Source organism: Solanum stenotomum, chromosome 6 (genome assembly GCF_019186545.1).
Source record: "Solanum stenotomum isolate F172 chromosome 6, ASM1918654v1, whole genome shotgun sequence".
Lineage (NCBI taxonomy): Eukaryota > Viridiplantae > Streptophyta > Magnoliopsida > Solanales > Solanaceae > Solanum > Solanum stenotomum.
Window position 1 is genome coordinate 2117512 of NC_064287.1, and position 24858 is coordinate 2142369.

General features: G+C 30.8%; 1 protein-coding gene and 1 pseudogene across 1 annotated transcript; one reads left to right on the top strand and one right to left on the bottom strand.

The window, feature by feature from the left end:
• Nucleotides 1-29: 29 nt before the first annotated feature.
• On the bottom strand, nucleotides 30-16012 carry LOC125867230 (protein FLOWERING LOCUS D-like; annotated as a pseudogene).
• Nucleotides 16013-22502: 6490 nt separating this feature from the next.
• On the top strand, nucleotides 22503-23030 carry LOC125867232 (uncharacterized). Its single transcript, XM_049547655.1, has one exon. The coding sequence runs from the start codon at nucleotides 22503-22505 to the stop codon at nucleotides 23028-23030; it is 528 nt and encodes a 175-aa protein (XP_049403612.1).
• The last annotated feature ends 1828 nt before the right edge of the window (nucleotides 23031-24858 follow it).

Consider the following 24858-nt stretch of genomic DNA (forward strand, 5'->3'; position numbering starts at 1 on the left):
TTACCAAAGCTAAGTTAATGTGGAACCTATCATTTACCTTTTAAAATTTGAAGTACTTTCGTTACTGCATCAGTATGGGACATTCTTTAAAACTTGTGTGCATCCTGAAACTAGAACTAACAAAAAGGGCCCACCAGCAACCATTGCATAGTTGTAGAATAGAAAGAATCCCCTTCTCCCCGACAACTAGGATCATCAGCAACATAACCAAATATATCAACATTGGAGTCTGAAAACGCATACGGGAATAACATTGCAACCTTATTTAATAGTCTAAAACCCAATCTTTTTATTATGTCCAACTTTTACTAAGGCAACTCTGGAATGAATGTGATCGAACCACTCTTCAAAACTCTAAGAGGAATGGTGCACAATGCCATATCTCCCTTAAATAATTGGACTCTGGTAATCATATTCACACTATCTCTATCATAACGAATGGCATACACAATTTTTCAAAAATAATAGGCACATTTTCAGCCAGAGCATAAACTAATCTTCCATTTCCACTGGGCAAGAAACAATAATACCCTCCCATATCATAGGGGTCATCTTTGTCCCAATATGCTAAGGAAAGCTATGAAAGCAAACTTGCATTTTCATATTTTAGATTTGCCAGATGCCAGTTAAACAAGCTCATCTCCTCAACATTTATTGCAACACCAGAATCCTTTCGCAAAGTCTTCGATCCCTCTCCAAGAGAAACACTTGAGATAATTCTTGTCTAACCTTGCTTGCCTTGTTCAAAAGTTCAAAGTAAGTAGCCTCCACTTTTTTTATCAAATACTCATCTACGGCCTTTCCATCAACACGATAGAGTGGACATTGATCTCTCACCTTATGAAGTGTATACGACAACCGTCGAGCTAACAGACCAAGTAGATTTCCTAGTGTATACCTGTGAAAACACTCCCTCCAAGATCATCAACTTCCACCTTATTCCCTCCTTCCATCTTTGTTGTATACACCTATCCACATGCACTCTTTCGTCCCTCCAAAACAATAACTTCAAACCCAAATAACATCAGTTGTCGTGCAGTCGCCAACCAAGCAAGACCTGCCCCAATAACAATCACTTTATCTTTACTTGGCGCAGCTGGAATCATGTTCTTAATTGTCAATGCCAACCCAAAATTAATATATTTGTATGATAACAAATAGTTATAGGTAGAATCCAATAACTCACTACACCGTTCAAGTATAACATCACCAAACATTTCGTTTGTCACCTAAATCGATACATTTTCACGCCATTTTGTAATAATGTGATTCCTAATTAAAATATAGTGACATTAATGTTCTATCCTACCAACTACACCAACAACCCTAGCTTCAATTTTCTTATCCTTTAATCAGTCAGACGAAAATCCAGCTGTTAACGCAACTAAAGGCTCAGAAGTTGACTTTTTTTTATACAAATAATCTCATCCAGAACAACTCCCCTTATCAATTTTTTTCTTCTAACCACTTTATAATCACATTTCCATTAGAAAAATCAAAAAATTTCACTTGAGTTTTGCTAACTTTACCTGAAGAAGATGAAGAAACCAATGTTGATTGTTCTTCATTGACATTACCGAGAAAACCATTGGATACCTGATCCAAAGATTGTTTACTGTCTGATCTACCTCGTCTTCTATTCATAGTAAGAGATGGAAATGATTCAGGATCAAATCGGATTTAAAGGTAGTGTTAGAATTTGGAACTTAACTGAAATTGGAAGTGAAATCAAAAGTTTGAGTTAGACAAATGAATTGGGCACTGGACAGGGATTTTGTTGATGGATTTTTATGCTTTCTGTAACAGTTTTATCAACAGAGAAGAAGATGACCGGATCGGAGAAGATGAAAATGGACGATTGGAGAAGATGGGTTTAGGTTTTATGGATTGTTTCAACTTTTTTTCTTGGTTGTAACGAAGTGAAGATGAAAGGATAAAGATAGTTGTTTTGGTTCTTGAAAATGGAGGAGAAAAGAAGGTGAAATATAAAAACAAAAAGACAAATATATGCATGGCATTTAATGTATTTTTGACTTAATTAAATTCATCCTTATTATTTTAGTTTAGTTTTTGTTACATCCTTGTAATTTTCATTTAATAAAAAATACCTTTTAAATTTATAAAACATAACCAAAAACATCTTTTATTTATTTTTTCGTCCTTCTCAAACTTCAATAAATTCAATTTTAGATTTGATATATTTAAATATTCAAACTTCAGATTAGTGACTATTGAGTTTCTTATTGAAACTCAGAATAAGAAACACAACTGAATTTAGATTTCAAGAAAACAGCGATAGAAATCTCAAACATCTTAATTCAGTTAGTGAAACGTTATGTTTAGATTTCTATCGTTGTTTTCTTGAAATCTGAATTCAGTTGTGTTTCTTATTCTGAGTTCCAATTCCATAACCGTTGAGATTTTGACTTCTATTATGTAAAAAACTTGAATTCTAAATTGTTGTTCATGTTTTGTATCACATGAACCCTATTTGTTTATAAAAATCATGTTTATAAAGATAATTATATGAGATTTCTTATACATCAATTTCGGAAAATGAAGAAAGAGAACTTTCTGCCTCTTCATAATGCACACAGTATGAGGAGGAAGCAAAGGGATCCTTATCCTCATTGTGTAAGTGAACTTGAAGTTGTACTCAGAATGATTAGTTGAACAAACATTTGTGTTGCCGGGCTTTTTAGTCTATCTGAAAGCATTAAACAATAACAGAGTGAAAATAAATGAAAACTCAGTGTTTAGTAGAATATAATCCCCTTATTGAATTTAAAACATAATGGCTTGGGATTATGAATGGGAATATACAAAAGAAACCCCATTTAAAAAGTTGTCGAAAACCTTCCACAAGGCCATCTACAGTTTATGGTTTGATCTACAGATCGTAGATCCCATTCATGGAATTCATATTGAAGTTTTAAGGCTAAAAGGTTCATTCTACGGTACCAAACTACGACTCGTAGATGGGTCTATGGGAATTGGACCCCAAACTACGACCCATAAAAGGGTTTTGTAGTTCACTGTCTCAGAAAACACTGTTGTGGTAGTCTCTGGTAAAATATTCATAACGTTTTACTCTGAACTCGAAATGAGGCAAACTTGGTGGAGTTGGAAAAAGGACTCAATTTGATTGGTCATGGGTCACCTAATTCATTATGTGCTAAGAGATATGATCGTTTGAAGTTGACCTAAGTAAAACTTTACATCAAAACTTAATTGGTAAGGAAGCTTACAACTCAACCATGTGCTAGAGGATTTTTGTTACCTTAATTCATATCAAAATTCATTCCCATACTAAATAATAGACCTTAACACCTACGAAAAGTTTAAGAATCATCCGATACGACCTTATACGCAAATGAAGAACAGTTCAGGACTTAGCTTAGAAAATTTAGTAGGTGTTACACTCTTCTTGAGTCATTTATTTAGCTTAGAAAATTTAGTAGGTGTTACACTCTTCTTGAGTCATTTATGCTTCCCTTCTAGGTTTGGCTAGTTCAGCCAAGACATTCTTGAGGGGAACTCTCGGCTTGCTCTGTTTAGTCTGCAATATTTCACAACATAAGTTAAACCATCTTCAACGTCGAAGGAAACAAATCTAGTTTCATCCCATCTTTTGTTAGTATGAACTCTTGGAATATCATTAAAAAAATGAATATCCATAATAGTAGAAACCACAGCTCAAATGAGGGAACAAGAGCAAACACTTCATCAACATATTCTAAATGAATAACAAGAATGTTCCATGCACATAACATTTTTAAGACACAAGATCAAAAGGTATTTTGATATATTCGACATATCTTTATTTTTTAGCTCCCGTTTGACAACAATTTTTGTGTCTGGTAAGTTTTTCAACACGCGGCCAAAAGGTCATGATTTGTGCCTTGTAATGACAATAATATCGGTTGAATAGGCTCATTATTCGTCATGGATATGATCTTGTTTTTGTTCTCTTCAAATTTGATGTAATTCATCACAATCTTGTTATAATATTTTCAATATGATTTTATTAATTAGCTTGAAATACATGTGCACGTGTTCAAAAACTAGGATAAAAATCATGAAGCTGGAAAATTAATCAAACACAAATTATCTTAAGTGACTACATCATACATGGTATAACTCTATTTGGATAATTATCTAAAGTTTTTTGGGAAAGGTAAGAGGGTTTGATATACCCCTCAACTTTGTCATTTAGAGCTTGTATGCCCCTCGTTATTAAAGTGGTTCATATATACCCTTACCGTTATATAAATGACTCACATATCCCTACCGTTACAAAAGGAGCTCACATAACGGAAGTGAAAAAATTAGTTTTAAATTTATTTATTTTACTTTAATTTTTTATAAAAAGCATGTGGGGTATATATGATCATTCTAGTAAAGTTCAAGTTGTGTTTTAATCTTTTTCATATATAAATTGTTTTTTGACTTCTTTGATTGTCATTATTTGAGTCTCTTAGTTTTTTCTTTCATTCTTTAGTGAATTAAAACTATTTTTTTGCGGCTATACTGTAATTTAGTTTTTGTATTTGTAAAAAAATAGGGGCATCTATAATAAATTTTATAAGAAAATTAGTGAAACCTATAAATAAATTGGCCCAATAAAATAAAAAATTTAAATTAGTCATTGAACAAAACGTAAAAAAAAATGTGTGAGGAAGATCAAATATCCAATTTTTCGTGTGAAGAAATATTTAAGGAGAGAAGAAGCGAAAAAATACATTTGCCAATATAGAGAGAGATATAAAAGGAAAAACTTTAAATATAAAAATCTGGCTAATTAGGTAACTCAATAATTACTAAAGGATCCTTATTGGAATAAAAATTGAGGCTGTCAAAAAATAGAGAGAGAGAGAGATATAAAAGGAAAAACTTTAAATATAAAAATCTGGAGAATTAGGTAACTTAATAATTATTAACAGACCCTTTTTGGAATAAAAATTAAGGCGGTCAAAAAAAAATATCACCCAGAATTCTATGTTCCCGCTCAAGGTTGGAATAAAAATTAAAACCTAATTTTACTATTATAAATAGAGTGTTACTACCTCTTTTTTTTTTTCAATGTATCCTTCCAACAATTTATTCAATGTCTGATCAAAAGTCTTTGCTTAGCTTTAAGAAGACATTCTTTTACAATTTCTTTCCATCAAAAGCTGAAGAAGAAGCTTGCAAACTTATCAACAGTCCATATGTAGTGACTTGAGAACTAATTGAGATAAGAGACATATACCCTCCCCAAAAAATTGATTTGAAAAACCCTTGGCAGATCAAGAAAAAGATTACTCGTGACGAGTTATTGTAGGAAAGCTGATGATTCCATTTTTCGAGAAGTTTGAGTACATTCTTCGATACTGGATGTTGGATGAGGCCAAAAGTTTAGAGAACGGCTGCGATGTTCCTATTGGCGTGTGTGATGTAACGGAGTAGAATATCCCTAGGAAGTATGAGGGTGGAAGTGTTTGGTTAAGGGAATTGTACAATGATGACTTTTATCTTTCGTGCACCAAATTGTTCACGAGTCGCAAATTCAGCGTTGGTGATGAATTTGGACTTTATTGGGATCCTAGGTCTTCAAGTTTAATGTTCAAAATTACTTTCTCAGGTTCGCGCTTAGTGAAAGGTCCACGAATTTAGGACAAAAAACAACATATCATAGTCTTTTTGTTAGTATTTCTCTTTCATATAGTTGTAATAGCTGAAGTTTGGAACATTTGCATTATGGAGTGTGATTATTCTTCAAATTCCCAATTTAGTTTGCTCAATCCCCTTTTAGTAATTTTTCAATTCATTGATTTCTCCTCTAAGTTGCAAACAAGAATGGATGCCTCCCTGGTAAGTTCTCCAAGACAGGCCAAAAGGTCATGTTTTGTGCACCGGTAGTATTGAGCGAAAAGTATCAGGAACGTTCATATAAATATTATTTGTTTCCATCGAAATCAAGAACTATCTATTCAGAGCAATTGTATCTAGCAACTATATCATACTTGAACAAGAACTTATTGTTTCTATGACTATAAATAAGACCTGTCTTTTCTATGTGAAAACTACATATTAAATGAGGTGCGTATGTAGGAGCATCAACTCCAAATTGTTGGAATTCTAAGAATGTAGCGAAAGCCAAGATACATTCTTGAAAAACTTGTTTAGCTTTTTCATGTGACAGACGTCGCAAAAATATTTCAATTTCAACGCCTAGGTGGAGTGACCCAGATGTGCCTCTTGGATTGTGTATCGATGTTGATTCATGTTGACATCTTTTAAAGTCTTACGGGCCTAAACCTAAAATTGTCAATATCATTAATATTAGTGGGTTAGGTTGTTAGTTTGTTACATATTATATATTCAAATCTCTGTTTCTATATTCAACTGTTTCTATAAATCCTAGCTATTAACTAAAGCAAAAAAAAAAAGAGAAAAGAAGAAAGGAAACAGTTTTTTATGAAAGCTCTTATTATGTTAGGCGTTGCCCGCCCTTTAAGTTACATATACATCCCTTTTTATAGAAAGGAAATGACTACTACTTTACAATAATGTCTTATTTACATTATAATAATAAAGACAATAATGTGCACCTACTCTAATAAAGACAATAATGTGTCATACACTTTATGACTTTTTACATATCCTACTATACACTTTATGACTGTTGAGTTCAACTACTATATACTTTACTATTTGCTTTTTGTTTTGTCGACCAAATGTATCTCTTTTTCTCCTCTTCTTATCTCTTTTTCTTCCCCTTTATGACTTTCTTTGCACACGTGTCTATTTTACTTTTTTGTCTTCTTCTTTTTATCTTCTTCCGTCTCTATCTTATTAGATCATTCTAGTTGTACATCTGGAATTATATTATCTTCTCCGTTACATTTTAAACATATGTGGTCAGGGTATTTGTGACCAATTAGCTTGCAATATCTGGTTAAATAACTCTGCCGAAATAAATCCTACTTGTAGTGCTCGTGTCGTAGGTCGTTTTTCTGGCTTAAGTAATGATAAAATCCATCTTTGGACTTCATCATTTTATTCAAAAGTGATTTTTGTGGTATTGGTCGAAAAATGGTATCAGAGCTATGGATGAAAAGGAATATAAGAAGAAACGTACTAATAGAAAATTAAGAAAAATAAGAAGAAAATTGAACAAATTATATTCGGAATATAAACAACTCAATATCACAAAAACTGATAACGAAAAATTAGATCAATTAATAGATAATATATCTAAAATAGAATATAAATATATTCAATATTTAAAAACACAATGAATAACAAATATAGGCAAAAGCTTACTGAAATAATTACAGCAAAAAGGCAAGAATTAAGACACAGGCAAGAAAGACTTAACAGTAATAGATTTGCAGGAACTTGTCACAAATCTATAATAGCACAAAGAAAGACTATTTTATATCTAGAAATACAAATAAATAACTTAGAATATAAACTACAACATAATTTATAAATGAATAAAGAAGAATATGCAATAGATGAAAAAACATACGAAAACTATGATGGATTAAAAATAAAGATAATATTTTCTAATCTAGGAAGAAGATACAAGAAAATAGGTGACAATATAAGTTTAATGTTAGAAAAAGAAACGGTAAAACTAGAAAATAGTTTAATTGCTATGATAAGAATAACAAAAGAAAATGAAGAAATAGATAAAAAAATGGAAATTGAAAAAATAAAACAACAAGCAAAAAAGGAAGTACAACAACTAGAAGAAGTAAAAAATACTAAAATAATTGAACCAGAAAAAGAGCTGGCAATGTTAAAAGAAATGTATGAAATAAAACAAAAAGAAAAAGAACAAAAAACAAAATTAGCAAATGAGATAATTAAATTTTAAGAAAAATTGCAATTAGAAGATGAATTAGAAGAAAAAGAAGAAAATAACCAAGATAATCTACCTGAAGTAAGAATTGATGAAATAAATAATGATGATCTAGATGAACAACATTCGGAAACAAGCGAAACATATACGAAACTTTTAGCAAACATAGATAATACAAAGGATTTAGAAGTAAATACAAGAGACGTAGACATAGATGAAAAACCTAGCACATCAGGAGTAAAAAACCCAAAAAATTTAAATCCAAAATATTGTAATGAAAACTATGGACAATATGATAGAGAAAAAACTATATGGGATAAAAGATTAAATAAAAAATGGACGCCTAAACCAATAACTGAACAACATAGTTTTTTAGATTTAGACCGTGTAGCAGATATAAATAAAACAATCCAATTATGGATGGGATATATATCAAAACAATTAATAGATAACAAAATAGTAATAACAAAAACACCAGGATATATAGAAAGAACACTTATCGAAACTGTAAAATTATGGCTACAAAATTTATCAGATGAAAGTTTAGAAACTCTAAGAAGTAATAAAAAATTTAATGGTGGAATAGCTACTACAACTATGGAAATATTATATAAATACGAAATAGCTATAAGAAATGAATTTAGTAGTATGACAACAGAAGTAGAAGAACAAAATAAAGAAAAAATCATAAACCGGAATGTAATGACAAAATTAGCAATATGTAACATGTGTTATATAGATGAATATACATGTGCATTTAGAGAATACTATTATAAAGGAACATATAGCATAGAAGAAGGTAAAGAAATAAGAAAATTATATTTTACAAAATTACCAGAACCTTTTAATTCAAAAGTAATAAAAAGTTGGAATGAAGTAGGATTAACAGATACCTAAGGAGCTAGAATAAAATTCTTACAACAATGGTTTATAGAACTATGTGAAAAACATAAAGAAGAAATAAAAATGAAAAAAATACTAATAAAAATCTTAGCATGTTGCAAAAATAAAACGGCACCCTAATTTGGGTGTACAGAAAAATACTATAAAAAGAGATATAACAAAAAATATAGATCGAAATATAAATATAAAAAACCAATAAGAAGATACTATGTAAAGAACTACAAAACAAAAAGACCATATAGACCAAAAAGAAAACTAACGGAATGTACTTGTTATAATTGTGGAAAATTAGGACATATAGCTAGAGATTGTAAATTACCTAAAAATCCAAAGAAAAAATAAATATTAGAAATAATAATAGACGATGAAAAATATACGCAGATAGAATACATAGATTATGAATTAGAAAGCAATGATAATATATATGAAATATCGGAAAATGAAATAGAAAATAATTCAGTAACAGAATCAGATAATGAATACTATATAAATGACTGAAACAGACATACAAATAATAACTAAAGAAAATCATCAAGATGAAGAATCTTTAGAACAAAAAATAATATTTGATAATAGTATATTTGAACAAATAAAAGGAAAAGAATTAGACCTAAGCGTAGAAAAAATATTTGAGATACCAACAATAAGAACCTGGTTTAAACGACAAAAAGAAGAATATTATGTAGTAAGTCAAAGAGAACATATCATAGATTGCAAATACACCAAAGGAAAGGCTAAAATACCAATAATAAACAAACGAATAATAAATAAAGAAATACAAGATATTACGGCTAAAAATCCAATTAAATATGTACATTTAGGAGGAACAGAAATACTAATAAAACCATGTTTTAGAGAAGGAATAGATACGCCCATAGAAATATACTTAGCGGATGATATAATTATACAACTTATAGAAAAAAGTATAATAAGTGCAGTAAAAGGTAACCTCATATACCAAAAATTTAAATTTATAATGAGTGCTAACTACTCAGTAGCAATAAATGACAGAAACATAGATAAATCACTAGTATTATATTAAAGAATGTCAGGGATAAAATTAGGCCCGGAAAGTAAAATATTTACAGCTAGATGTAAAAACTTATATGTTTTAACAGCAAAACATAAAATAACAGCAAAAAATAAAATTAAAAAAATAAAAATAGAAGATCCTTTTGACAGGATAGTTACAGTCATAGATAATAATGATTATAGTTATAATGAGATTGATATAGAAGAAGATTTAGAAATAGTAAAAGAAAGATTAAGCACATCAAAAAGAATAAACTGTGAAATACCACAAATTTCATAAAAAATGAGTACCTAAAAAAGAATAGATAAAACTCCACAAAAATCAATGGAAGAAGAAATAAAACCACATCATTACTACATAACGGGAATAATGGAACAACGAAAATATTTAATATTAATAAATACAGGACTATAAGAAAACTATATTACAAGAGAATTAGTGATGGAAGATGAAATAATAACTACTGAACAATCATGCCCCGAACTACCAAAAACATTAATGTATACCAAAGAAACTACAGAAAAGGAAATAATCATTGGAGGTGTACCAATAGTAATAAAACTTGAATATATCAAGGAGATGAAAATATCACTTTAGGAATAAAATGACTAGAACAAGTAAAACCATATAATTTAGAAGACAAACAGTTAATAATAAATTATGAAAATAAAAGAGTGATAATAAAAAGGACTTTAGTATGATAAGAATATGAAAATATATATACTTGCAAAGATAATAATAGAAGGATATTACAACAAATATTATACACCAATGATAGATACGGGAGCAGAAGCTAATCTATGTAAATACAATTATTTACCAGAAGATAAGTGGGAAAAATTAAAAACGCCAATAGTAGTAGCATGATTTAATAATGAAGGAAGCATGATCACATATAAGATAAAAAATATAAAAATACAAATATGAGATTAGATATTAACTATAGAAGAAATATATAACTTTGAATTAACCACAAAAGATATGTTATTAGGAATGCCATTTTTAGAAAAATTGTACCCACATATAATAACAAAAACACACTAGTGGAACACAACACCGTGTAAACAAAAAATAGGAGCAAAAAGAGTAAATAACAAAAAACGAAAAACAACAGAATGGATAAAAGGAAGTGAAAAAATTACACAAAAATTAGAAAATATAAAAGAAGAAGACCCTAAAATAGAATTAATAATATTTTCTATAGATAAAGTAAAAATAATCCAAGATAAGTTAGAATTATTATATAGTGAGGATCCTTTACAAGGATGGGAAAAACATAAAACAAAAGTAAAAATTGAGCTAATTGATAATAACAGTATAATAACCCAAAAACCATTAAAGTATAATTTTAATGATTTAACCGAATTTAAGATACATATAGATGAATTACTAGAAAAAGGATATATACAAGAAAGCAATAGTAAGCATACAAGCCCGGCATTTATCGTAAATAAACATAGTGAACAAAAAAGAGGAAAAAGCAGAATGGTTATTGATTATAGAAATTTAAATGCAAAAACTAAAACATATAATTATCCGATACCAAATAAAATACTAAAGATAAGACAAATACAAGGATATAATTATTTTAGCAAATTTGATTGTAAATCAGGATTTTATCACTTAAAACTAGAAGAAGAATCTAAAAAACTAACAGCATTCACTGTACCACAAGGATTCTATGAATGGAATGTATTACCATTCGGATATAAAAATGCACCAGGTAGATATCAACACTTTATGGATAACTACTTTAAACAATTAGAAAATTGTGTAGTATATATTGATGATATATTACTATATTCTAAAACCCAAGATGAACACATAAGATTATTAGAAAAATTCATACATATTATAGAATATTCAGGCATAAGTCTAAGTAAAAAGAAAGTAGACAAAATGAAAAACCAAATAGAATTCCTAGGAATACAGATAGATAAAAATGGAATAAAAATGCAAACACATATAGTACAAAAAATAATTAACTCAAATGAACAACTAGACACAAAAAAGAAATTACAATCATTCTTAGGACTAGTAAATCAAGTAAGAGAATACATACCAAAATTAGCAGAGAATTTAAAACCATTACAACAAAAATTGAAGAAAGACATAGAATACCAGTTTGATAAAAAGGACCAAACACAAATACAAAAAGTAAAATTATTATGTAAGAACCTACCTAAACTATATTTTCCGAATGAAAATAAAATTTTTTACTTATATAGTAGAATCAAATGCCAGTGGAAAAAAGTTATGGAGGAGTATTAAAATACAGGTATGGAGAAGAAAAAATAGAACATCATTGTAGATATTATTCAGGAACATTTACTAATGCAGAAATAAGATGAGAAATAAATAGGAAAGAATTATATTCGGTATATAAATGTTTATTATCATTTGAACCATATATTGTATATAACGAATTTATTATAAGAACATATAATACACAAGTAAAATGGTGGCTAACAAGAAAAATACAAGATTTGGTAACAACAAAAGAAATAAGGAGATTGGTATTAAATATATTAAATTTTACATTTACAATTGAAGTAATAAAAACTGATAAGAATGTTATTGCAGATTACCTATCACGACAAAGCTACTCAGACTGAGACTGAGGAAGAAGATATAATTGAAAAGATACTCAAAGCCATTACAAAACTTTGTACAAAAGTGGATAGTATGGACAACGAGATACAAACGCTAAAGACTAATGAAGTTAATCTGAAGTCTAAAGTTAGTATAAGTCAGCAAAATTACTATAAAAATGAGGAGCTATGTCAATCGGAAGACAGAAAAAATCCAGAGCTAAAAAGGTGACGTTGGGAAACACCTAAAAACCCATAACATTTGTTTAAATACAACTGCAGGTACAAGCCAACGAGTTAGTGAAAAACATAAGAATTCAAGCTTAAACCAGTTATTCGAAAAACCATTTACCCCGAGGCTAACACCAAAAAACACATTAACTATAGAACCACAAACTTTTACATATACGGATAGCCTACACCATGACAAAAGAACATATAATCATATTACGCGAACCGATATAGAAAATATATACAAAATCCAAACATTTTAAACCTTAAACCCAGATCTACTACAACCCAAGAACCCAACCAGGATTATTTAACCCAAAAATTACAAGGTTATAATAAACTGATTGCACAACCGAAAACTAACGCCAACTTAGTAAGGACATGTTACAACTATGGACTATTAAATACAATATATACATATGACGGAGAGAAACTAAGTGGAATAGCGGAACTACATTAAGCATTTATTACATATAAGAGAGTTACTAAGGGAAATTTATTCTATATAAAATTTTATACGGCAACAGCAGAGATATTATACGAGGAAATAAAACCTCTGATACAAGTGGTAAAGATAGAACTAACAAAAGATATGATAATACCGGAAGATATCGAACAACAACCAGAGATACAGAAAAGCGAGATACCCAGTTTTTATGCCAATAAGAGAATAATTGGTATATCAACCATTATACAAGAGCTAACAAATAATTATTTAAACGGAAACGCTATATAGAGCTACTATGCAAAAGATCAGTTAATGATTTATTCCAATTCAAGGGAGCTAAGGAAAGCAGATATGGATGAAGTCCAAAGATGGATTTTATCATTACTTAAGCTAGAAGAACGACCTATGACACGAACACTAAAAGTAGAATTTATTTCGGCAGAGTTATTAACCAGATATTGCAAGCTAATTGGTCACAAATACCCTGACCACATATGTTCAAAATGTAACGGAGAAGATAATATAATTCCAGATGTACAACTAGAATGATCTAATAAGATAGATACGGAAGAAGATAAGAGGAAAAAGACAAAAAAGTAAAATAGACACATGTGCAAAGAAAGTCATAAAGGGGAAGACAAAGAGATAAGAAGAGGAGAAAAAGAGATACATTTGGTCGACTAAACAAAAAGCAAATAGTAAAGTGTATAGTAGTTGGACTCAAGAGTCATAAAGTGTATAGTAAGATATGTAAAAAGTCATGAAGTGTATGACACATTATTGTCTTTATTAGAGTAGGTGCACATTATTGTCTTTATTATTATAATGTAAAGAAGACATTATTGTAAAGTAGTAGTCATTTCCTTTCTATAAAAAGGGATGTATATGTAACTTAAAGGGCGGGCAACGCCTAACATAATAAGAGGTTTCATAAAAAACTACTATCTCAAGATACTAAATATTTAAAAGTTAATGGATAAATCTGAAATCCAATCAGATATTTCAGATAGCATGGCTAAGCAAGAAGCAAAGGTATATTGTTCAAAAAATATGCAGAACTAATTTTATATATTCCTGAATATCATATATATGATTGAATAAATTTATGTTAGTTATTATGTATTAGAATTATTTGAATCATGATTTCTAGTTTATTAGCACACTGGAAACAGGAAGAAAACTTCTATACTATGCCATCCTAATGTTGAAACCGGTAGGCGAGGAAGCTGTTTAGGGGAGTAAACAAAGTTGAGGCGCTGATAAGAAGGAAGTATCCGCTAAAGTACGATGCTAGTAGTGACAGGATAACATGATTAACAGATAATCTAGTTCATAATGATCTAATATGAATTTAATCAATTATGAATATGATAGGAAGGAATAGTTTGAAATAAAAAACCTGCATGATAAAGAACATGACTACATACGTTCATGATGAAATGATAAAAAACTATGAAACTTTAATCTTATATATACTTAAAGATATAAAAATAATCGAATTAAGAAGAATCATATGGGAAAAAAATATTTGATGATAACGAATCAGAAGATATATTGAACCAACAATGGTATGAAGACCTACATGATTTATACTACGAAAGAATAGAATGGTACTATTTAGAAATAAATTCAGACTAAAATGAACTACGAATATTTACAATATTGGACAGAATCTATGGAAAATATAAAACTATTGGAACAATTAATGGAAGAAAATTTATATATGTACCAAAGAACCCAAGATATGTTATACCTAGAATATATCATAAATAATATTAAAGAAATATCAAGATTAAAACACTTAGCCAAAGAATATTACAATAAAAGCTTTAGTAAAAATTAATATTGTAAAAACATAAAAGCATGAACTTCCCACCTACCAAAAGTATTCCTCACCTACGAAAAATAATTCTTCTTAAAAAGTATATGAATTCTACACTGCCATGTTGCTGCATTTAGCGTAAATGACGGCTGTAAATAAACTGCCTTAAAAAATCATATTTTGTTGAAATTCTTATTTGCACGGTATAAGATTAAAATTGAAAGGTAAAAAGGAAAAATATACCACTGAACTATCGTAAATGGTATCTAAATACCCTTCGTTATACTTTTTGGACACTGATGTTCTTACCGTCCAAATTTTGGGGCGTATATACTCTTTCTATTAACGGTGGGATACATGTCACAATCTTAAACACCTACCCAATATTTATTTAATTTTTATCCATAATTAAAAGACTCACACAAATTAATTAAATAACCCACCCAATTAACATAATACCCACACCCAAATTATAACCCTAAATCCCCTAACACTTCATGGGATCGAAATCACAAGTCTCCTTTCCTTCTCACGATTTGTTAAACACTTCATGGGATCGAAATAAATCTGGTTTCATCCCATATTTTGTTAGTATTAACATCTATAGAAGGTTCTTTAAGAAATTAATTATAGCTTTTATCGTCCTGTCTAGTAAAACTTAAAACTCAATTAATAGCAACAGTTGGAAACTGCCTCAACACCCAAACAACCTCAACTCTTGAAATGTCATTAGAGAAAAATGAATTTCCATAATAGTAGAGTCCATACCTTAAATGAGGGAACAAGAGCAAACACTTGATCAACAGATTCCAAGTGAAAGTTGGCAATCATGCAGAGCTGCATCCATACAACAATGAAATATGAACACATTGATTCACATAACATGCAAAGGATCAAAGTATTAACAACTTGAAATCTTCAATACCTCCCCATCAGATACATCATGTTGTTTTAGAGGCATGAACTGAGTTAAATGAAAACAAGCACTAGAAGAGACAACTACAACAAGAAGTTCTCCTTTTCCTTTCAAAATATTTGTAGTTTCACAATCCATGAGACATGTTGTATTTCCTGGAAATTCTGAATTTAAATCAAGAGATTCTGAGAATGAAGCTATTTGATTTGCCCACATCAGCGTGATCGTGTTGACGGTCGTTTGATTTCAATTCAAGAAATTTATCAATTATTTTTATTCAATATTTGTGAAGACATAGGAATATGGTTTTCCATTTGGTGAAAAGAGCAGAACACAAACATCTTCTCCGGTTAAAGTTGAAAGCTCATCTGCTTTCTTCGAAAGGTGGTTTTTCCTTTGCGATAAAGTAGCAGCGTGCGCTTCTTTGATTCAATCAAATCCATTTCAATCTTTTGCTTACCCCATCTAGTCCTCTTTTCTATTGGAAAAAACAAATAATTAAAGAAGACAATAAGTTGTTTTGGCTGAATAAGTTTGTGCAACTTCGAGAAGAACACTAGGGTAATTTATAGTAGGTGCACGACTCTATTTTCACGTGTATTATCACACTATTTAATATTTTCATATTATGATTCTATTTGTCACATTTATTGTCAAATTGTTTAATATTTTCATATTATGAGTCTATCTGTCATGAGTATTGTCACATTTATTTAGTATTTTTCATATCATGTGAATCTATTACTAGATTTACATATAATGTTATTTCGGAAAGAGAGCCTTTAAAAAAACGTGAAGTTATCTATGTGAAGGTCTCTGGTTCAAGACATGTAAGCAATCACTAATGCTTGCTCTAGGGTAGGCTATTTACATCACACTCTTGGGTGTTTGGCCTTTCCCCGGGCCTCACTAACACAAAATGTTTTGTGCATTGAACTACAATTGTTTTTTATATATAATGTTAATTCTATACTATGAATGAAAAGGAAATATACCAAATAACTAGTTTAATTTTTCTTTTACAGGTACATTTTCTTCTAATATGATTCAAGAAAAAAATCTCAACAACTCCACCTCAATAGAATCTTAGAACATGATTTTACACCTCTAACTAATACACCCTTTATTTCAAGTTCTTTGTCAAACTTTCCTTTTTAGTCCATCTAAAAAAGACCTACCACAACTAGGGTCAAGGTTATACTTGATATAATGGAGAAGCTTCCAAATTGTATAAGGCTGCAGTTTGTGGATGAAAAATCTGGTAAGTTGATCGAGGTTTTCTAGGAGATTGTATATGATAATTTACCTTTGTATCGCAATAATTGTTAGCACCAAGGTCATGATGAAGATAGATGTTCTTTGATCTAAAAAAAAAATCAAAATAACAAACAAAATGATGATACTATTGAAGGTACTTAATTAAAGGTACTAGTAATATTGAAAAATATCAAGGTGATGTGAAGGAAATATCAAATAAAAAAAAAGGAGGGTTTTAGGTGTCTATCAAAGTAAAGCTACTGCTTTAGATTGACAATTGGTTGCTACCACTTCTGAGTAAAATCATGCAAACGCAATGGATGTTGATGCATGTAATATTTGTCATTGGGTATAAAATCACATAAAATTAGGTAAGTCACAACTTATGTTATATATAAGTTGCGCTAAATAGAAGGTAAGTAAAATTTATGGGTTGACTTGAGAAATGGAGAAGAAGAAGAGAAAAATTAAAAAATGGCCAAATACACAAGCCTTTCATGCGCTATTGATGAGTATATTAGGAGCATCAACACTGTTTCGGTAGGTTTTGAGAAGCGGAAGAAATTGTTGGAATTCTATGAAAGAGTCTCGAAAGCTAGGATGTGCATTCTTGCAAGGCTTGTTGAGCTTCTCCATGCATGTTACTTGCATTGCAAAAATATTTCAGTTTCATACGACTAGGTGGAGTGACCCAGATGTGCCTCTTGGATTGTGCATATATATTGATTGATTCACACAACAATTTGCCGCAGGAGAGATGTTGCAAGATCACTAGTGACTTAGATCACTATCTGCTTCTTTACGATGAAACTGGAGCAAACCACTGACGAAGAGACCAAGTTCCTTACAGGGATATATGTAACACCTTAGACAATCTTACGTCGATAAAATATAAGAGAAATGCAAGGAATATAAGGAAGCAAATTTATCCATGTTGACGCGTTTTAAAGTCTCTAAAATTTACAATTTTATTATTATTAGCTAGTCGGGTTGTTTGTTTGTTACACACTATATATTCAAGTTTGAAATTCAGATGCGACATGTTATCCCTCAAAATTATCTTCAATCAGTAATGTGATACTTTCGACAAACTAAAATGACTAAGAAAATTGGATAGAGATGTATTAACTTAAGACAACTGATTTTGTAACAACATCTGACTGAAAGTTTTTGCATTTGCACAAGAATAATGCTACATTCATTCAAGTCTTTGTTTCCATTTTTCTGCAAAAGAAAGATAAAAGAAGAAAGGCAACTGTTGGGCATGGCCTTTAGAGACGGATGCATAACCTTTGGACAAATACTTGCATTTAACGTAAATGACGGTTGTAAGTAAACTGCCATAACAAATCATCTTTTGCAGTCGAAATTCTTGTTTGCACGATACAAGATCAAAATTAAAATGATGATATTACCATAGAATACTCTTTGTCACACCCCGAGCATACACCCTGGACGTGGCGAGCACTCGAGAACTATTGTTGGTCCCCAAGAGAACCCTTGGCCTGGCTAATTATCGACATGAGACTTTAATATGATATGCAGAAGCCTTAAGTAGATGTATATTTAAATTATTTAAATAAAAGCTTTGAAACACTGTCTTGAAACTATTTAGATGAATATGTTTCAATAAAAATCATCTGGAGAAAAATATGAAAAACATTTAACTCTATCTATGAAACCTCTATTGTTCAAGATAGGTGTTGGGACAAGATCCACGACACCTCAAATACTACTAACAGAATATAAAAATGAAGTCCTCCGAAATCAAGGAGGTCTCACCAAAAGCTATCAAGAAGGGTGAAGTGATCGCAATAGAGTGCCTGTTGATGATCCTAAACACATGTATCTTCATCATAAACATATGCAACTTGACTGACATTAGTATATTGAATGTACGAGTATGTAATATGGCTGAATAAAACAATAACTGGATTGATGACTGAATAGATTTCAAGCAAAACAATATATGAACAAGTAGTGAAAACCATTTGTACTTTACAATAAGATATGAAATAAAAGCAATATGGGAATAGAACACTTTACTCTGTGGGGAGTTTCTTTAATCGACAACCATCACTATGAGCCTAGCAGTGATACAACGTTTCACCCACGTTACAAGGGTCATCATATACTTTGTCGGGGTATATGATGCTAACTATAACTATGGATCCATCCAATAAGCCTTCTTGACGTAGTGAGGAGTCGCCCAAAAAGTTGGTACGATCCTATCTTATGTTGGCTACGTAGTTTTATGAGACTTTGATTTTAAAATAGACTCTTACCCAATTTTGTGCTCGATACTATTCCCATAACAAACCATATCAATTATGTCCAATCACCCTTTACATAGAAAGAGACTATTTCTTTACTTTTACTTTCACTTTTCTTTACTGAAAAACTTTTCAGAAATCATTTATACTCTTTCTCTTTCTTAACTATCAAATAGTACATATGAAACCATTCATATTCTTTCTTTAGAAACTCTTTTCAGTAACATGTATTTAAAACGTATACTTATGGACTTACCTATCAGGTCCGAAAATCGATGTATAAGAAATCTCATATAATTATCTTTATAAACATGACTTTTATAAACAAATAGGGTTCATGTAATACAAAACATGAACAACAATTTAGAATTCAATTTTTTTACATAATAGAAGTCAAAATCTCAATGGTTAAGGTTGTAACTCAGAATAAGAAACACAACTGAATTCAAATTTCAAGAAAACAACGAAAGAACTCTAAACATAACGTTTCACTGACTGAATTAAGATGTAGAGCGTGAGGACAAGATAGTCCAACACTATGAAAGTCTTACATACCTGGAAGAACAAAGTTCTTGAAGAAGTTGGGAGAATAACTTGATTGGAAGCCTTGAAACCCTAGATTTTGTCTTCCTCGCAGTTTTCTTTTTGAGTTGGGGAGTTGAGAGCGTAAAATAAAATAAAACTGAGTATTTGGTGGAATATATTCCCCTAATTGAACTTAAAGCATCATGGCTTGAGATTTAAAAAAATGGGCAAATACAAAAGAAATTCCACTTGAAAAGCTGTCGAAAACCTTCCACAGGGCCATCTACAGTGTATGATTTGATCTACGGACTGTAGATCCCATCCATGGAATTCATATTGAAGTTTTAAGGCTCTATGGGACCAAACTACGACCCATAGAGGTTTCCACGACCCGTAGATGGGTCCGTAGTAATTGGACCCCAAACTACGACCCATAAAAGGGTTCTATAGTTCAGTAACTCAGAAAACTGTGTTGTGGTAGTCTCTGGTAAAAGAGTCATAACGTTTACTCTGAACTCGAAATGAGGAAAACTTGGTGGAGTTGGAAAATGGACTCAATTTTATTGGTCATGGGCCACCAAATTCATTATGTGCTTATGATCGTTTGAAGTTGACCTAAGTAGAACTTTACATCAAAACTTAATTTGTAAGGAGGCATACAACTAAACTTTGTGCTAGAGGATTCTTGTGACCTTAATTCATATCAAATTCATTCCCAAACCAAATAATAGACCTTAACACCTAAGAAAAATTTAAGAATCACCCGATACGACCTTATACACAAATGAAGAATGGTTTGGGCCTTAGCTTAGAAATTTTTGGGGCGTTACACTCTTCTTGAGTCATTTATGATTCCCTTCTAAGTTTGGTTAGTTCAGCATAAGGTAAACCATCTTCATCATCGAAGGAAACAAATTTAGTTCCCTCCCACATCTTTTGTTACTATGAACTCTTGAAATTTCATTAAAAAAATGAATATCCATAATAGTAGAAATCACAACTCAAATGAGAGAACAAGAGCAAACACTTCATCAACAGATTCTAAACGAATAACAAGAATGTTCCACGCACATAACATGTTTAAGACACAAGATCAAAAGGTATTTTGATATATTTCACATATCTTTAGTTTTTAGCTCCCGTTTGACAACAACTTTTGTGTCTGGTAAGTTCTCCAACACACGGCCAAAAAGTCATGATTTGTGCGTTGCAATGACAATAATATCAGTTGAATAGGTTCATTATTCATCATGGATATGAGCTTGTTTTTATTTTCTTCAAATTTGATGTAATTCATCACAATCTTATTATAATATTTTAAATATAATTATATTAATTAGAATGAAATACACGTGCATGTGTTCAAAAACTAGGATTAAAATCATGAAGCTGGAAAATTAATCAAACACAAATATCTAAAGTGACAATATTGTACATGGCATAACTCTATTTGGATAATTATCTAAAGTTGTTTGGAAAAGGGAAAAGGGTCTGATATACCCCTCAACTTTGTCATTTAGAGCTGGTATATCCCTCGTTATGAAAGTGACTCATATATACCCTTACCGTTATATAAATGATTCATGTATACCCCTAGAGTTACAAAAGGAGCTCACATATACCCTTCATCTAAAGGAAGTGAAAAAATTAGTTTTAAATTTATTTATTTGACTTTAATTTTTTTTTAAAAATCACGTGGGGTATATATGATCATTCTAGTAAAGTTCAAGTTGTATTTTAATCTTTTTCATACATAAATTATTATTTAACTTCTTTGATTATCATTATTTGAGTTTCTTAGTTTTTTCTTTCATTCTTTAGTGTAAAGACAAATAATCGAGAACTAATTTTTTTTTGCGGCTATACTGTAATTTAGTTTTTTTATTTGTAAAAAAATGGGGGCATCTATAATAAATTTTACAAGAAAATTAGTGAAACATAAATAAATTGGCCCATTAAAATAATAAATTTAAATTAGTCATTGAAAAATAAAAGTAAAAGAAAAATACGAGGAATTCAAATATACCACATATGGATTATATTTTTCACAAAAAGATAATTAAAAATAAAATTGAAATTATTTTTTCACTTCCGTTAGGGGAAAATGGTATACGTGAGTCATTTGTATAACATTAGGCTTATATATGAGCCACTTTCATAACGAGGGGTATATCAGCTCTAAATAACAATGTTAAAGGGTATATTAGACCCTTATCCCTTTGGGAAATAAAAAGGCTTTAGGAATATCCAATTTTCCGTGGGAAGAAATATTTAAGGAGAGAAGAAAAAAAAATATATTTGCCAATATATAGAGATATAAAAAAGGAAAAACTTTAAATATAAAAATTTGGTTAATTAGGTAACTCAATAATTATTAAAAGACCCTTTTTGGAATAAAAATTATGGTTGTCAAAAAATAGAGAGAAATATAAAAGGAAAAACTTTAAATATAAAAATCTGGCTAATTAGGTAACTCAATAATTACTAGAAGACCCTTTTTGGAATAAAAATTAAGGCTGTCAAAAAACAAATCACCCAGAATTCTATGTTCCCGTTCAAGGTTGAAATAAAAATTAAAACTTAATTTTACTGTTATAAATAGAGTGTTACTACCTCTTTTTTTTTAGTGTATCCTTCCAACAATTTCTTCAATGTCTGATCAAAAGCCTTTGCTTAGCCTTAAGAAGACATTCTTTTACAATTTCTTTCCATCAAAAGCTGAAGAAGAAGCTTGCAAACTTAACAACATTCCATATGTAGTGACTCGAGAACTGATTGAGATAAGAGACATATACCCTCCCCCAAAAATCAATTTGGAAAACCCCTGGCAAATAAAGAAAAAGATTACCCGTGACGAGGTTATTGTAGGAAAGCTGATGATTCCATTTTTCGAGACGTTTGAGTACATTCTTCGATATTGGACGTTGGATGCAGCCAAAATTTTGGTGAACGGGTGCGATGTTCCTGTTGGCGTTTGGGATGTGACGGAGGAGAATAACCCTAAGAAGTATGATCGTGGAAGTGTTTTCTTAAGGAAATTGCACAATGATGACTTTTATCTTTCGTGCATCAAATTGTTCAACAATCGCGGATTAAGTGTTGGTGATGAAATTGGACTTTATTGGGATCCTAGATCTTCAAATTTAATCTTCAAATTACTTTCTCAGGTTCATGCTTAGTGAAAGGTGCAAGAATTTAGGACCAAAAACAACATACCATAGTTGTTTTGCTAGTATTTCTCTTTCATATAATTGTAATTTGAAGATTGGAACATTTGCATTATGGAGTATGATGATTCTTCAAATTCCCAATTAGTTTGCGCAATCCCCTTTTAGTACATGTGTTTTCATTCCTTGTTATTATAGTGCTCTTTTAATGTAGATGTGCAATTTTGCAAAACAAAAATTTCTCCATTGATTGATTTCTCCTATAAACAACTGAATTGAAGAGGTTGAAGCAAGATACTCAACTGAATGTAAAGCGTAAGTAGAGATAAATCTTTTAAAAGCTTTACAAATAAAATTCTAACTCCATGAACTGTACATATATAAATATGATAATGAAATTCTCTTCACTCTATATATGAGATTCTCTAACCAACAACCATCACTATGAGCTTCATGATAATACATCGTTTCGCCCATGCTACCAGAACTGTCTTTATACCTTGTCGGGGTATAGAACATACTCAACTCATTGATCCATATAATAGGTCTTCTAATTAGAGGCAATGGGGAGTCGCTTGAATGTCGGTACGATCCAATCCCACACTGCTACGTGGTTTATGGGGAATGTGAGTTGTCTGAACTCTTTCCCTTACTTAAAACTACCGGAGTGATCGACAGTTCCGACCTACGGTCTATAGGAATTTCTACGGTCCGTACTAGTCAACTTTAGAATCACTTACTGGGCTCAACTTTCGGGAAACTTTCTATGGATCATAGGACTTTCTACTCCCCGTAGGTCCTTCTCGTAAAACCTAAGTTTTATCCAATTTTCTTTCATAAGTCTGGAACCCTTCTACGGGCACTTCATACAGCTCGTAGAGGTTTCCACAACTCAACACATTACTGGGACTTAGATTTTCCAAAACTCAACTTATTTTCTACCAATGCCATCTACGACCCATAGGACCTTCTACGGACCGTAGATGGGTCTCGTAGGAATGGTCCAAAAGTGAAATTTTCTGAAACTTTTTCCTTTCCATTTTCCTAGGTGTTACGAACTTCTTCCTTTTGGCCTTCCTCCTAAAATTTGGGTATTGGAGTAAATCCTTCTTCATGTAAGGAAAAATAAATCACTTGGTTCTTCAATGCTGAATCTAAGGCTTTGAAGATTATTTGTTTCCTTCGGAATCTAGAACTAACTCTTCAGAGCAATCATACTATAGTTAGACAAAAACTTGTTGTTTCTATGACTATCAAAAAAGACCTATATCTATTCTATGTGAAAACTCCATATTAGTTGAGGGGTGTATTAGTAGCATCAACAACGTTTCGATAGGTTTTGAGAAGCTATCGAAATTGTTGAAATTTTATGAAGGAGTTGTTGAGTTTTAAAAGGTGTGAATGGAAAATGAAGAGTTGTGACTTTTATGAAGAGTTGCAACTTTTATGAAGAGTTGTGACTTTTATGAAAGGTTGTGACCTTTCCGAAGGATTGTGACTTCTCCAAAGGGTTGTGATCTTTCTGATAAGACACAATAAGCATCACACTATCCTTTGTTGTCTATAAAAAAGAGTAATTTCCTTTTATTTTTAAAACAACCAATTTTCTGAACTTCTTCATCTACTACTAAATCTAGTATTCTAAGTGTCTTTTTCTACTACAAAAGCTAGTATTCTAAGTGTATTTTGTTGTCGTTGAGTGGTTCATTGACACTATTGTTTAGGTGTTGATACACCGGTAAGTAAGATTGTTCTATCTTGGGAGGATATATTCCATTAACCCCGGGTACTTGAGGGGTATAATTTTCTTAAGGACACACTATGCATTCAGTGGACTCGA

Bases quoted from the DNA above. Each gene is read 5' to 3' on its own strand.
- LOC125867232 (XM_049547655.1), top strand. From the start codon at position 22,503: ATGTCTGATCAAAAGCCTTTGCTTAGCCTTAAGAAGACATTCTTTTAC.